This window comes from Paramacrobiotus metropolitanus, unplaced genomic scaffold, assembly GCF_019649055.1.
Source record: "Paramacrobiotus metropolitanus isolate TYO unplaced genomic scaffold, Prichtersi_v1.0 Parri_scaffold0000007, whole genome shotgun sequence".
Taxonomy (NCBI): Eukaryota; Metazoa; Tardigrada; class Eutardigrada; order Parachela; family Macrobiotidae; genus Paramacrobiotus; species Paramacrobiotus metropolitanus.
The window spans coordinates 2,517,546-2,534,322 of NW_026570227.1; the positions used below are offsets into that span (position 1 = coordinate 2,517,546).

The 16,777-nt window shown below is 42.5% G+C and overlaps 2 protein-coding genes across 2 annotated transcripts; both read left to right on the forward strand.

The window, feature by feature from the left end:
• Positions 1-3,368: 3,368 nt before the first annotated feature.
• On the forward strand, positions 3,369-9,246 carry LOC129582161 (uncharacterized). The gene is made up of 6 exons (XM_055473595.1): positions 3,369-3,682; positions 3,897-4,018; positions 4,273-4,351; positions 4,622-5,029; positions 5,118-6,715; positions 9,111-9,246. The coding sequence occupies exons 1-5, from the start codon at positions 3,539-3,541 to the stop codon at positions 5,286-5,288; spliced, it is 924 nt and encodes a 307-aa protein (XP_055329570.1). The 5' UTR covers positions 3,369-3,538; the 3' UTR covers positions 5,289-6,715; positions 9,111-9,246.
• On the forward strand, positions 9,185-15,580 carry LOC129582160 (bone morphogenetic protein 2-like). The gene is made up of 4 exons (XM_055473594.1): positions 9,185-9,324; positions 12,086-12,523; positions 13,503-14,385; positions 15,020-15,580. Exons 2-3 carry the CDS (start codon positions 12,139-12,141, stop codon positions 14,375-14,377), a joined length of 1,260 nt encoding a protein of 419 aa, XP_055329569.1. The 5' UTR covers positions 9,185-9,324; positions 12,086-12,138; the 3' UTR covers positions 14,378-14,385; positions 15,020-15,580.
• The last annotated feature ends 1,197 nt before the right edge of the window (positions 15,581-16,777 follow it).

Consider the following 16,777-nt stretch of genomic DNA (forward strand, 5'->3'; position numbering starts at 1 on the left):
AGCATAAATTCGCAGTTCAAGCTTTTTATTTCAGAAATACCGCGACGAACCTTCAGGGCGTTTTCTCAAGTGGTTGACCGGGCTTTTGCGCCCGTCAGCATCTTTCGCCGCCGGAGATGAATCAGACGCTACGATGCTATCGGTGGAACTTTGGACGGAGGTCTTCTCTTATCTCAACACACAAACCCAGAACTCTCTCCGCGCTGTATGTTCTACGTGGGACACCATTCTGCAGTTGCCCATACTGGCGGCCAATATTGTTATCATATGGAGCGACGACGAAACCGTTCGTCTGGATCGTCTTCGGTACTGTACACTGGCTCCTATCTTCAAGTGTCTGCGCCCGTCCACCAAGACCTTAACGGTGGCCGACACATCGCTGCTGGGAGCCGATGTTACTCTGGAAATACTGGACATGGTGCAGTATGTTGCCCAGCAGATCGGCAACATTCGATTGGATGTTATCCGGATCATCGGCGCGCGGTGCTGTCTGCACTGTGACCACAGCTATCTGCTGGACGACCGCCGCGAATGTCTGTTCCACCGAGCAGACGCGGAAACCGCTGTCGGTGAGTACAGAAACGAGGTTGGCGTACGCTGGGATGATTTAACGGCGGCGTGCCGAGGTCTTCCCTGCGACGCCCTGCAGTTGATCAACTTTGAGGTCAACCTGGATTATACCAACGAGTGGACCGAAGACGATCTTTCTCAGTGGATATCGATCCTGAAGATTACAATGCCCCGCGTCAGGATAAACGAGGATTTTGAGGGCGCAGCGTGGGAAGCGATGAATGCCGGCTTAACAGTGCCGAGTGGTCAACAGCAGCAAAAGGTCGCGCACTGGTTGCAAGTGAATGCGGCTGATCTTATAACCAGTACGGCCTGCAAGGTGAGATGTCTTTAGTTATCTTATATCCACTCCAAGGTTGTCGTACTAATGTAAACGATTCTTTAACTTTTTCTTTAACAGAAACTGTTTTTCTCCAATCAAATGATTTGTGATTACAAATATCTGAATATGTTTTTGAGAACTGCCTACGAGTAGCGAATCGCGATACTCAGACATCCAAAGCTGCAGAACGTATTGAGCGCGCAGACATCAATTTTAAACTCCGTTTTCGCCGTTAGCATGTATTCACTATTGGATACAATATTGGACTGGATGTTTATGATACAAAATTATTGTTCTGTGCTAGATTCTCTGTGCGTCGCATACAGCGGATCCGCGGTCGTCGTTGCAGTATCGCGAGAAGAAGTGGTGCTTGGACGGCATGAAGGACTTGCGAGTGGAAAAATTATCGTCCCTTGCGCAGCATTTCCTGATGAAACTGCAGAAATCTTTTGGAAAATCAGGTTTGCATCATTTATAATCTAAGCCCCAAGAAATGCTGTTCTTCAAGTATTCTTCAAAACGCGCTGCAGCTGCAACTCTGCAACCACTGCAGCCTGTAACAACTTAATGCCGCTTGATTACCATACAGTTTGACAGCAGGACTGCTGTAAATAAGCAACTTATTTATACTTCTTCATCATGCTGCCAAGCGTCGATTTGCACATTTAAGGGTGACGGAAAGCAGGGCAACCTTGCAGCTGTTGTGCTTATTTTTTAACATTTTTTTCTCTTTGCTGTTGAATTCTCACCGGATTTTTCGAAAAGGTCCCGCTGAAAAAATGTCAGAAATCACCGGCAAGAAGAGAAAACGTTCGAATAAGGATGCCGGAGCCGCCTGTCAGGAAAGGGCAAGCGCAGCCGGCGGAGGCGCTAAGGGCGAACCAGGTGCTAAGAAAAAGCTTGACAAGAAAGCCCGGATGGAGTCAGAGGATGATGACCATGACAATCACAATATCGACTAAACTCATTCCCTATGCCCTGTGAATGTGCCGCGTTACTAAATGCGGCGCACGTTTTTACTATTTTTTCTTGCATGTTCTTTTCTCCTACAGTGGCCGCTATTGTTATTAATTTGTTTTTTTTATTTTCTCTATCCGCAACAGGCGCAATTGAGGGCACGGCGCACAGTAGCATTGAGCGTGGCGGGTTTCTTTAGGTACGGTAGGATGCGTTGCGGCGGTTGAAATGCTTGTCACCGTTGATATTTGCGTTATTCCGTGCACAGTTTTGCTTGTTTTGCACAAAAAGTTTGCTGTAATCATCTTGTAACTCAGCTTGACATGCTGCGAAAAGTGCGAAGCTTTCACTACAAACTTACAGTTTTTTTTCAAACTGAACATATTAAGTCAAAGCAATTTATTTCGGACTTATCCTTGATGAAGATGATGAAATTGAGTAAAACTGAGTGTGGAAAATATTTTGCATAGCGCATTCTACAGATCTGTATTGCTTCCATTAAGCAACGTTTTAGTTGTGTTGTCCATAATTTTAGAATATAATTTTCAACGTCCCGCTGCAAATTTTGGAAAATGCTACAACTGCGAAAAACGGACGCAGCAACATAGCGTTCTCTTGCGAGTTCAAGGTAAGTACTCTGAAAGTTCGTATAAAGCGCTTGGGCAAACGTCCAGTAACATTAAATGTCATTAACTGAAGAATTTAAACTTTCAAGCCTAGTTTAACAACGGCACGAAATAAATGCAAAATAAAGGAACTTCTGCGTTTTGTCCAGCTGGCAACTTCAGATGGTCGGTCGATGGGCAAATTAACCGGTGAAAGTTAACATTTAAGTAGTGTTGGGCCGGCCCGGCCCAGGGCCGCGGCCCGAACGGCCCGAGCCGAGGTCAGCCCGGCCCTTTTGGGAGGGCCGCGCCGGGCCGCGGCCCTCGGCCCGGGGAGAAGGGCCATGGCCCGGGCCGCGGCCCGGGCCGTGGCCCGTTGTGGACGTTAAATATGGAAAAACAAAAAATTTCATTGGGATTTACTGAAATTTAGTAGTTTTCGATGAGTTTTTCTTAATTTTCATAGCATTAAACGTTTCTAGACGAAAATCCGTCTATTTTTCCGTTGACATACCCGCTGTAGCCGCTTGCATAATGACATCCGGGAATGAAATATTACTGTGCTGCAAGACGGCCCGGGCCGCGGCCCGGGGACATGTCGGGCCGCAGCCCGGATCGGCCCGCGACCCGGGCCGTGTAAACGACGGCCCGGCCCTCTTGCTCGGGCCGGGCCGCGCCGGGCCGGGCCGGGCCGACCCAACACCACATTTAAGTAGTAGTATTTTATTGAGCCAGCTCAAGTACGACACTACATGTAACCTGATGTAACTGCAAAATCTCTAGGTACGCTGCAAGCTTCTGCATCTGGTAGTCTGTGGCGATAAGATAAAACTGTTTGTTATCAGTGCACTGAATCGGTCATTTTGCCATTTCACCCGTGCTTTGTGAAATTGTGATTTGTGAAATGGATGCACGGTGCCAGTGCCGTAGTTGTGTTCATCGAAGTAGTATTGCAGCGATCGAAGAGCTGGTTCTGCAGGGGCGGCGCTGGTGCCCTTTAAGTAATAGCCAACTTCTATACTTATTTCTTAAATTTTCCGAGTATAGAATATTGTTACTACGTTATACTCGGTGCAGGAGAAAAATGGCAGCGTCGCATATTCCCGTCGTTGATTTCCAGACTTTCAACGATCCAGCCACCCGAAGCACGTTATCTCAGCAGCTCGTGGATGCGTTCTGCAGCACGGGATTCGTTTATCTGCGCAATCATGGAATCGATCAGGAACTGGTGAGCTTGCTACTGACTCTTTAAACTGCAAAGCAGAAGACATAAATGTAATTATAATCGCAATGATTACGCAAAATAAGTTCGTCTGTTCGACTGTGGCGAAAGAGTGGGTATTTATGCTTTCGCCATCTTATACCTGCGAGGTATTCCGCATGCCGAAATCAGGTTGGAATACAGTTATTTAGTTTGTAATTAAATTTTACAATATGTGCAGATCGAGTCAGCATTCTCATCTTCTAAAGAGTTTTTCACCTCACCGATTGACGAGAAAGTTAAGTACCAGCGGCAACCTGGATCGACCGTTAGTGCCGGCTACGTTGGTCAAGGGAAGGAGAGGTGAGAGATTGTTTTACGTTTCCACGATACCAAGCTTTGATTTCACCAGCGATATATGACTGGCACCGTTTACTGACGTTACTGACGTTATTTTACTGACAACGAATAGATGATAAGTATTCATAGTAAATAAGTCAGTTGCAGTTGAACAAGTCATTTTTATTAACGAATCTTTTATAAAATATTTTCAAAGCACATTATACAGTATCAGTTTGTATGCGAAATATTTAAACTGAATTTTAAGTTTTTAACAGATTAACCGCTTACGTGGATGCCGAACATGGGATTAAAGAAATCCGAGAATCGTTTGATATCAGCGCGTACGGCCTAAATGTACGTACAAGTAGCTCCGGATGTCTGTGGGTCAACTCCTGTCATTGCAGTGTTTACAACTGCGTGTTTAATATTTAATATTGCTTTTACACCGGCCATTATATCAAACTAAAAACAATAATTACTGCTGCAATGATTTTACGCAAAAAGCGATACTGCAGTTTACGTAAAAATTTAAGAATATTATTGACAAAATGTTGTCCATTACCAAGCACCGATATTTAGAAGCAAACAGATAATTTTATGTAGCCGTTATAATTTGTCTTGCAGCACTTGCCACCCACCCTCCCTCTACCCACATTCGCCGCCCTCTACCAAGCTTTCTGGGACCTCGGCCAAAAGATCCTGGATTGTCTCGCAGTGGGTCTGGATCTGCCGGATCCCACGGTGTTCCGGCGCAGCCATACTCGTGTCGCCCAACCTGGCAGTGGCACGATGTTGCGGACTCTCTGGTACCCGGCGGTGGAGGGCGACGCAGGGGCCAAGGACCAGCTGACGCGTTGTGGGACCCACTCGGATTACGGGACCCTGACGCTGCTCTTTCAGGACAGCGTCGGTGGACTGGAAGTGGAGAACCGGAAGGATGAGTTCGTTCCTGCCACGCCCATTCCGGGATGTGTGCTGGTCAATGTGGCCGATCATTTGCAGCGCTGGACGGCGGATCGCCTACGCTCTACAGTAAGCGCGTGGGCTTAATTATGTTTTTTTTTATAAATTTTAATGCGATGACCTTTTCTGCAATATCATTGACTATTGTTGTGCACAGCGCCATCGTGTTGGATTCGGAGGAAACGTTGCCAAACAGACCAGACAAAGTATTGCCTTTTTCCTGCATCCGGATGATGATGTCGTGATTACGTGCCTGGATGGTTCCGACAAGTATCCGCCATATGTGGCTAGTGATCATCTGCAGGATAGATTCAAGCGTACTTATTAGAAAAAACTCAGACTTACTAGAAAATTAGTGTTGGTTTGCAAACTCGATAATCCAGAGCTAAATAACTGCAAAATATTTTACCGGTGCATGTCCCCACATCGAGCCGTTAAATGCGTTGTTAATTTTTGCTATTTAACCAGAGCAAATTCTCAATGAAAGTACCCGGCAATATTTAACTACGAGTAAATCAGCTTTTAACAGGTCTATGCACCCTCGAATTTACAATAATTTTTTGCCGAAAAAAATATATATCTGCATATCTGCGTGCACACGACCGAAAATGCAAACAACCGAAATTTAAAATACTTTGCCTCCGTTAGAATCTTATGGACTGAATATTCCGGTATCGTGAAGGTCAACCGTTAAGCTAATTTTCGACACCCAGATCCGGAAGTGTCAAATAATGACCTAAAAAGCATGCGCAGCCGTACTTTTCGACTGCTTTACTCGGCTAGTTCTTTGGGAACGGCTCGGTTTACATATTTGGCGATTCATTAATCAGATGACAGAGAGGTGCAAAGTACGATAATTCATTCACGCAAATGACAGTCAATTAAAAATATAACCTTTATGACGATTTCGTCCCTATCCAGGGCATTACAATTATCCGGATAATTTTATTTCTCAGTATGTATAAGGCGAGCTTCCCTCAACAAAACTGATCAAATGAAGAATTTGTCCCAATTAACCTATACTCCTATCCTTCTATACTCCACAATTATCCTATACTCCAGGTTTTCTTGCCCATGTTTAACAAACCACTTCCGGTCAATAATCGAATCTTGGTTTTTTTTAAATTTTTTTCCAACTGAGGAGTACAGAATTACATAATAATCGTAAGTGTGCCAAAACAGTAAGCCATTCTCAGTTTCAAAGTTACAGAGCAGTGTAACGTATTTCTTCGCACCCATCGCAAAACGCCACAAAGAAATGAGCGGGAATCCAAAACCGATAATGTATTCTGCCGGTGCCATACGATCCAATGCACAACTGACCACTGGGCAGTTGGAGTGAAGGGCGGCGCCAAGGGCAGAGGAAGCCGTTCAGTTCTATCTGCACCGGCACGGCATGTGTGCAGCCGGTTATATGCCGTTCTCAGAGCGGATAAGGATGCGCTTCATCTGTCATTATGCTCATCCATCCGCATCGTCACTGTGCAGCTCCAAGTGCCGGTTTCTCCATCCGCATCATATCCAGTTACCGCCGCTGAATTCCACACTGGAGTGCTTTGAGCATTATCTTCATTTTCCCGATTGTCTTCTTAATACTGACAGACATCCGTAATGCAAGAGATATTCACAATCGTTGATCAAATTTCACTTAACTGCCAGTTCATTATTATATGGTCTGGAATATTCGGATTTATCATTATATCGTCATTTGAACGGCCTTGTGATTTTGTGGAATAAGAACCAAGGATAAAATCGGTAAGATGAAAATTTGGTTTTTGGAAACCTGGGAAAATTAAAACGTTTTTAGCTTTTATTAATGCAATAATTCATCATCTGAATTAATTTTAATAGATGGATAAACTCTAACTTAACTTAAGTAAAAAGGGGGCTTTTTTGGAAGCAGAAAAGTAGCGTGCTGCGAAAATAATTTTCAAGTAGCAGTTGCAATTGTTCTTAATAATTGCGCTAAGTGTGCATACAACTCGTCAGCTTAAATTCAAGGGCACTTTCCGTCGAACTTCATGCTTCTGATTACTGTATATCTTGGCTATTGTTTTGCCCATGATTCTCCCGGGTTTTGATGGAGAGCGTGTGGTAATTAGGTGCTAGTTGGCTGTATATAACGTAACAGTGGGAAAATATTTGTCTTACCATCTAAGACAACAATGAGGTTTTGGGTGTCAAGATGGTGTAGCGTTTATTCAAGCAGCCGATTGTTTCTGCTGAAATAATTTTCTTAATCAATCCTTCCGCGTGGCAGGTGGTCACTGTGCGCCTTGGCTCTGATCGATCGGACCCATCGATAGATAGTGCAGTGAGCCACTTTGTCAGTTGTTTGATTTGTGCAGAGATTCAAACCAGAGCACCTGTTGCTTTTGCTTGATCAATCCCCAATCATATATAAGGCGCTAATTGCCCTTAATAAAGCTGTGTATTGTTGGCCGTTGTGTGACGGCCAGCTCCAATAAAACTCTTCTACCGGCTTTTAAAGAGGCCTACTTTTTCCAGCAAAATTTTGCTCGATTGAAAAGAGAAAAACAGAAAAACTACAAGGGAGCTGCAACGCTTTTTTTAACACCTTTAATTTACGTATATGCGAAGAAACCAATGAAGATGCATTAGTTATACGAAATGCTTACTTAAATAAGCGTTTTCCAATAAAACTGGTCTACCGGCTTTTAAAGAGGCCTACTTTCTCTAGCAAAATTCTGCACTACTGCAAAAAGAAAAATTAATAGGAAAATGAAAAGTGAGCTAAACGCTTTTCTTAGCATCTAATTTACTTAAATACGAAGAACCCAAATATCTACATTAGTTTTTTTACGAAATGCCTGCTTTTACATAAGCGTTATAACCGTAGTTAATTTTTAGTACACAATTGCACCGTACGAATTTCTTTACTGCTCCCATAATTTCACAAAGCGACTTAGGAATAACAGTTTGCCCAAAGAATGTATGGATCTCTAAATGTGGATAGGTAATTAAAGGATTTAGTCAAATTCTTTCGGCCGGTGCAGCAGCCGCGCAGAGTGTTATTAGCGCGATTGTTTGAGCAATTAACGGCTTAGCACCACGTCATGATCTGCGCCCGTGTGGTCGGCTGCGGCACATCCTAGTTGCGGCTGCGACCAAATGCCGCATTTCCGGGACCCGGCAATTATCGCAACACGGCACACTTTCAAAATATCAGTCCTGCTGGGTAATTTTTAAGAAATGTTGACAGCTGAAATTATATAGCACTGCACATCTGCGATGAGGGTGGCTAATTTGCTCAAGAATTTACTGTGCATTGTAAATCAAGGAAACTGGAAGCTCAGTATTCTTATATGCATATAAGCCTTATTGTACGTTTCTGTATATGCACCAAATTCTGGGCTTTCGTTTTAACGATATAAATTAGCTGTGTAAAGAACGTTTCCATTCTTTTAAAAATTTTTACGCTTTATGACTACGAAATTCCGTATTAATTGGATCGAAATGTCAAGTGATGCAAGCGGACAATATCACCGCACGCTCTCTCTGAAGTGTTTACAGTTTGTCGAGCAACTGACAAAAGAAAATTATGCAAAGCTTTCTAAGCTTGTAAACGTACAAACTACGGTTTTGCTGAAATTATTCAATACAATATTTGCGGCTACTTTATAAGCGGATTAGAAGTATATTCCGGATGAATCTGAATTTCTGATTGGAGAACTGGATAATCTCGAGAGAAGTTGCCGAACCAAATTACTGCGCAGTCGGCCGGTTCGCTGTGACCGTTGTAGCGACTGTATTAACCTACAACAAAATCTATGATTTTCTGCCAAGAAGTGGCTATTTCGCCCGTATTCTTCGTGTTCATTGGTGTGTGAAGCATACGCGTATTAGATCCGCGGCTGCGTGTTGCTCTCTCTGTCTTTTGCAGCATTCGGTGTTCTCTCGGTCGAATACACACACGCACACAACTCACACTACGCGTGAAGCAAGAGAAGAAACATGTTTAGCAGGTGCACAACACGACACACAGGTGTCGATTTCGTTGCATACATTGTGCCGGTTGGGCCGGGTTGGCTGCAATAATCAACACGTCTTCTTCTTGTGTTATTTCGCGGCTATAACACCATTACTTGGATCAATATATTGAACAGATCACGCTTTAATGCCTCGACAGTTCATTTGCAGTTTGCGACGGTGTTTTTTGGCACGGGATCAATTATTTGGAGAAAGGAATTTTTACACGTATTGCGACAGCCATAAACAACCCGGTAGCCTGAACGTTCTGGGAATTTATTTATCGGATATTTCACTGGATTATACTCACGCCATTGCTGATTAATTATTACTCATTTTTAATCGCCGCGGAATTATCCTGCCGACGAAAAAACGTACGTGCTAAAAATTGTTAATCAAAATGTGAGTGCACTACATATTATACAGCAGCGCCGATTAAAATTATGCAATCATTCTGCGTCGCGCGCGCATTAACACTTATATCCGCTTACGTAATGCGTCTTTATGCAGAGCACACACGGGACGTTACCGGTACTATGAAAATTAATTATATAATTTTTTATTTGGCACTGCAGCTATTTGTGGCAATTTTAATCTCCGGTGAGAAATCAATTGAAAATCGGCTGGAGAGAGAATCTGTGACGTTTGGAGTGCTTGATTTGACCTGCATGAATGCTCATTTTCCCAGATAGATGTATAGACGATAGAGAGACAGAGCAGAGAGAGAGAAAGAGGGACACTGGCTCTCTGCGCTCAATCAAGACGCGAGCGTGTATGCGCATTCTCCATGCTCAGATAACGTTACAGCACTTGACAGTTGATTATCTGCTTCTGGCCCGATAAATTCCTGAATTTCCAATTAGGAAGAATGGGGTCTTCTTCGGAGCATTTTAAATGCAAAGTATAGAACAGAGAATAGTGAAGTAGGTTGTGTGTTTTGAAAAGGCCATTAAAATTGACACGGCTGTGCGTTTGCCTTATATGTACAGCATAACTGCTATCAAAACTTTTATTTTATACTGCATTTTTGTATTGCATTAAAATTATTAATTTGCCAGCACATTGTCATCGTTCTGTTAAAGATAATTATTTCATGTTTTTACGGTATTATTGCGTTTAGATTATCCCAGAAAATTTTTGTGGAAAAGCAGCCGGGTAATTTTCCGTTAATTGAGGAATTTCTTTCGCGACGTTGTTGTGACGGAGTTCTCAAGAACCCTCGCAACGCGGTGCCGTGTCGTAAATAAAGCCGCATTTATGGTGGAATGATGATGATTTAGAGTCTCTACCCACGCAGTGCCAAATTGCCAAGCAAAACCCATTAAGAAAGAACAACTGTGCGTGAGAGTATCAAGATGGTCGCGATCGGTGTGGTGTACAGTGTTTTAGCATTCGAAAGAATGCCCTTTAGCCATGTTCCATGGCATGCTTAATATCACTGGTAACAGTCTAACAAAGACTGCCTATCAATTCAATACCGGCAAACCGTTTTACCAATTCAATGTTCACCGAAAAAGGATTGTAATTAGATCAGTTTTTTATTACTGGCAGTTTACAGTAATTATCTTCTTATTAATGCGGCCGCATTCAAACTACCAAGAATATAGGACTGAACATTTTTATATTTAAATAGTATTGTATGTACGTATTTAGACTAAATTTTTATAGCTGTTGTTTTGTTGTACATATAATTGCAATAAATAATTTTAAAATTATTTGAGCAATATTTCTGCAAAATCTTTCTACCGGCGTTTTTTTTCAGATTGTAGCGGTGTTAGTTTTTTGTTGATTGGAATTTATTGGGCACGTTTTTCAGCAACTGTTCTGCGTACGAAAAAAAATAAACATTTAATCGGTTAAAATGTCCCAAATATTTGTCCCATGAATCACCACTTGTTGAGCCGAAAAACGGCGAATTATTGTGAAGAAAATTGTGGCACTTGTTGCGGGCGGTTGAATAGTGGTTTGTTTGTGTGGTTGGAGTAGCTACAGATACCGCAAAACACGATGCCTCCTCAACCGGATACATGGTTAAATACCGGTGCACGCCAAGCTCTTATTTTGTCAATGTTACATATTATTATATTTATTGGGTGGAAAAATGGTGAAAATGGCCGAATGTGTGTTTGATGGGCAGCCGCGGCAGTAGCTCGTTCTGATTTCTCGCAGGCATTCGGCTGCTGGCGGTGTTAATAATAATGTGTACGGATATTTTCTATACATAGCGGTACGTCAGCTGGTGCAGACTGCCGCTGGAATGTGCATTTTTCTCGATATTATTGATATTCAAGCAGGCGTACCATTTCCGTCCGCGCTCACACCGACGAACCGGTGGGCGGGACGCTGGCCATGCTAGACATCATGGCGCCACAACTGACTCAATTGTCTCCGCAGTTTCGTATATCCGAACGCGCGTACGATCATGCGGCAGTGCGCCGGTCACAGGGACGGTGGCGGGATGCGTACTATTTAGATTTTTCTAGCGGCATTTATTTAAAAAAAATTTATATTTAACCTGTGCTGTATCCGGTCAAGCCGGTGTGACCTTTATTCAGTGACAGTTCTAAAAACATTATCCCTCACGAAAATTGGTCAAAATCTAGTTTCTTGTAAATTAGATAGCGATTGAAGCAAAGATTGAAAAAGGCAATATAAAAAGGATTTTAAGTGATTTTTAATTTAGTGCAGTGGAAGAGAAAAATTAGTTTTAACACGGCATGTATATTACGAGGTTCAAATTAAAAAATATTTGTTTTGTTTTTTAATATTATTAATAAATACTTCCACTTCCAGTGAAAAAGTAGAACTATTTAGTTTTGTTAATCAATGAGAAGCAAATGTGGACTGTAAAGGCTTTACGTGTTTTTTAGGCGCTCGCTTATCAGCCACTACACTACGATAATACATATAGTGAATGTTAGTTGCTACGTTGAGCTTGCTACTTATAAAAAAACGCTGATGCCTTTACTTAAAAAATTTAGCGCCTTTAATAAATAAATTTAATTTGTGTTAATGAAATTTTTATGCATTAAATTTAATAATTTCAAGTAGCGGAAATCTGCGCTGGCGTATATGAAGTGTCCTTGCTAATGCCGAACACAGATTATTTTAACTAAAAATTGGTTGGTCCAACAGGTTGCCGGATTAAACCATCCGGAACCTAGAGCCATTTTTCCTTAACCACAACCATGTGGCCCCGCGTCAACCTCCTGCACCAGGAATACTCCTCCATAATATTCCTCAGTCTGCACACCCTCCTGTCCCTCGTCTGCCCCGGTGTCCCGACCGACTTCAGCTTCCTCTCGGCGGACCCGGCGCCGCCGGACCCGGCACCCGCCCTGCGTCTGACACCCACGTTAATCAGCAACGTCGAATCCAAACTGCTGACCATGCTGGGCCTGACCATCCGGCCGCGGCCTCGGACAAAGGTCACCATCCCGGCGTACATGCTGCAGCTGTATCGCGAGCAGCTAAAGGTCAACGCCGATCCCGATGAGGCAGCGCGCAGCCGGAAGAAGGGCAAGAGACCGCTGCCGCCGCCGGCTAATACAATTCGTAGTTTTACGCATCAAGGTAAAAAAACCGGATTTTTTGTCAGTACTAGTAGCACTGATTATTTTAATTTAGTGTTTATATTTACTCAAGGGAAGTTGTAATTGTTGCCAAAAATATTTGCTCCGCACTAGCACATACAGTTATTAGAAAGAAAAGGTTTTCAAAAAATCTGCTAAAAATGTTTTACGTGTTTTATAAAATTCTTGCATAATATTTGGCGATTTTGATTTACACACATCTTCACACAATTAAGGCCCCATTTCGCTGCTAGCCATCACACTACAATATCGTTGTTCAAAAAGTGCTTTTTTTCCGTTCCTACGTAGTACTGCTTTTACAAAATTTAATTGTCATTGAGCGAGCTTAAGAAAAGCGGACAACCGGGCTGCTCCTGCGCTATATAAACCGGTAGGAATTTAATTATTTTTAACTTATAAATTTTACGTTGTAGTATTTAAACCATATATATTGCCTATTAAAATAAATTGTTCCGCAGATTTGGGGTTCCGCATTGAGTACCGATACTAAAGATTTGTCGGAATATGCTGTTAATTCAAAGCAGTATTATTTTCTCAGATTAATTTTGCAACTTGAACTGCCGTTATACTTGCTCTACTACTTTGTGTGTAGAAAATTAGAAATACGAGGACAACGACAATGTACGAGTAGTCAGTTGCTGTAATATGCAACGTCTGCCGGCTTGCTGTGCTGTAAAGTTGATTGTATGCTCTAGCTTTCAGTGCCTTGGTTTAATTACAGTGCTAATTAGTCGGCGTGCCTTTGCTACGTATTGACACCCTAACTTTAATTAACGTTTTATCGGCAATCAGCGGCCCGTGCTCCAATGCTAGCCAGACAATTAATCCGCAATCACCACTGGCTAATTATTCCCTCGCGCGTATCCTTGTACTTGTCCACGTGTACGACATAAAACTTTTTTTGTATACACACAGCCGCTAATTAAACCCCGGTCGTATAACAATCATCGTTTGTATAGAACCGGACAGCACCAGCGGCTTTCCAGCCGTTGAGCACAGCGAGCACCTCCTCTTCAACCTGTCCACCATCCCCGCCGACGAGGACATCAAAGCGGCCGATCTGCGTCTGTACGTGCCGCACAGCCCGCACACGCCCCGCCTCCTCTTACAACTGCACCAGGTGCTGCACGCCGGCGACGGCATCACCCGCCCGCTGGACAGCCAACTCCTCGACGTCGGCAACCGTTCCCGGGTGGTGACCTTTGACATCCTCCCCGCGGTGCAACACTGGCGGCACTTCCCGGCGGAGAATCACGGTCTGCAGGTGGACATCCTGACCCCCGACGGCCGCGGGGTGTGGTGGGAGGTCCAGCACCCGGAGGAAAATGGTGTCGACATTGTCAACCCGCTGCGGAAGCGGAGATTCACGCGGGCCACCGGGGGGTCCGCGGAATTGGTCAGTCCGCAGCACCCGCCCCTGATGGTGGTGTACAGTGACGATCCCCGTGGGGGGCCAGCCAAACCGAAGCCCCGGCGTCCGGGCACCCGCCCCGGGGGGTCCGGGGCCGGGCGTAACCGCGATCCGTGCCGGCGGCAGAATCTGTACGTGGATTTCAGTGATGTGGGGTGGAATGATTGGATTGTGGCGCCCCCCGGGTACCAGGCGTACTACTGTGCCGGGCAGTGTACATTCCCGCTGCCGGACCATCTGAACGTGACGAACCACGCGCTGGTGCAGACGCTGGTCAATAATGTCAATAAACAAGCTGTGCCGCAGGTCTGCTGTATCCCCACGGAGCTCAGCCCCATTAGTCTGCTGTATCTGGACGAGCATGAAAAGGTCGTGCTGAAGAATTATCAGGATATGGTCGTGGAAGGATGCGGATGCAGATGATCACGCCGGTAATTTCTCCTCTACCTTTACTTTTTTCCTTTCTCCGCCTTAATTTTTTCAAAAATGAACTGCAAGCAAATAGAAAAGTACTAGTAAGTAAAAATACAGTAGATAAAAATTTGCAAGCACTGAAAAATAGTGAGAAGCAAATTTTATGGAGAATAAATACTAATATAAATTTTGTGAAAATGAAATGAACATCTATGTACATACTAATATTTTATGGCGTAAGACTTAATACTCCTGCAAAGAATTAAATAATTATGAAGACCTTCGGCTGCCGAATAGTTGAACTAAAATGAATTTATATGAAAGTACAATGCAAGTGGTTTATTTTGGTTTATAGATGGTTTATAGAAAATAAATGGTAGAAACGGTTTATAATTTTATATGGAAATACATGGTTTATTAAATGGTTCATTTATATGGTTTATTTTATAGCTTTTGAATTATATTTATGTAAAACAGTAACAGTAAAATTTGATTTAAAATGGTGATCGTGAAAATTGCTAATATACGTAATTGCGTACAACCGTACGACTAAAATACGAGAAATACTAAAAAATTTAAATCAAGGTTTTTTTCTATTTTTAAATTTTATGTGACAACTGAAGTTATATTGAGTATTTTTATTTTTTATAGCTTTTCCACCGCTGTTGATGCACATGACTCTATGAGCACGGACACCCCGGGCGGATGCCCGTAGTGGAGCGGAGCTCTCGGACATTCGGCCGCGATATGACCGGCACGTTCAACCATCGGTGTGACAGCGTGTGCGATCGACCTGTGCAGCAGATTAACTATGGAGTTTTGCCAATTGAAACTGTGCTGGCCCGGTTAAACCAGAGCGTCGATGTTGTGCCGGATGACTATTGATCTCGGGGGAATTTTTTTGTTTGTTATTTTTCCTTCCTTCTTCGGGAGTTGGATCTGTATACCAAAGTCGGCGGGGAACTTTTTTGGACGGGAGACAAATAGCATGTCTTTATACTCGAGGTCATCGATGAGCGTTTTTTAACCATCGCTGCGCTGTAAATTGCGTTTTTCCATAATTACGGCAGCTTGATGCGCGTACCGGCAAATGTGCGCAAAATATATATCGCAGATATAATCGATGCTTTATATACTGCATTGCCAATTTGTTTTTGAACGACGGAGGTTGCTATATTATTCTAATGATGTTTAAAAGGTTTCTACGATTTACCCAGATTTAGAAATAAAATAATCGAATGCTACAATGCATCCGGGAATACAGGAAGTATTTTTTAATAAACAATCACAGTCTGCAAACCGAGTAGAAAAAATTTCGCTGCCAAAATTGCGGCAACAAGCAAATTGCATAAAATTCACACAGTGCAAATTCATCGAATCTGCGAAAGGCAGTCACTGTGTTACAAAACCAAACTATAAGAACTATTCACTAATAATATTCAACAATTTAATCAATAATTAATAATTTTCAAAATATATAAAATATAAAAAAAATAAAATATAGTATAATATAATAAAATATATAATAAAATAAAATATAATATATAAATTGGGAATATAAAAATCAGGCGAAGCCGCGATAGCACGATCCTTATTTCTTTACAAATACTTGGGCTGTTCGGTAGAACCGTAGATAGTATACGAAAATCAATACGAAGTATGTATTATTAAAGATAAATTATTAATACAAAGGACGCTCCAAAAGTTTCCCTATTTTGTATCTCCCAGCACAGAGGCCTTTAGCTCTTATTATCCATATAGATATAAATGGCCTTCACCAAGGAACCGAAGAAAAATATGACTCAGTTTAAGTACAATCAAATGGAAAAGAACTGCCAAAAAAACCATCGACCACTTTTTGCACTTGTGCCACGGATTTTACCAGGACCGTTTTTGCAATTTTTCTCAAACATCCTCTTAACTTTTTGTAACGCACTAAGCGTCCTCAAGTTGAGTATACTTCTCTCTTCTAATCTCAATTAATAAACAAAAGAACTTACTCATACTGTTTTTCTGGGAAAATAAAATCTATCGATGACTAGGAGCAAAACCCACAAAGCTGCTCTACTTCCAGACGATGGAAAAATCAAAATTTCATGAAAAAAAATTATTGTCCTCGCTGTAACTTAAAGTCAGTTGGTATCTTAGATGCGCATAACTGCGCATAAAATGTTCTTTTCAGTGATGCAAAGAATCTAGAATTCATAGGAGCGAGAAGGCTGGATAAGACAAAATTTGGTGTCTCAAGTAAAAAAATTTTTACTCAAACTCCTGAACTTTCCAAGATGATTTGCGACTAGAGAAATATTAAGCATACTATTTGCTATTAACACTTTAAATTCACTGTCGAAAACCTGACTGGGGCGGAAGTGATGCAAGAATGAATGGGGTTTTAAAAAGTCCGTGGAC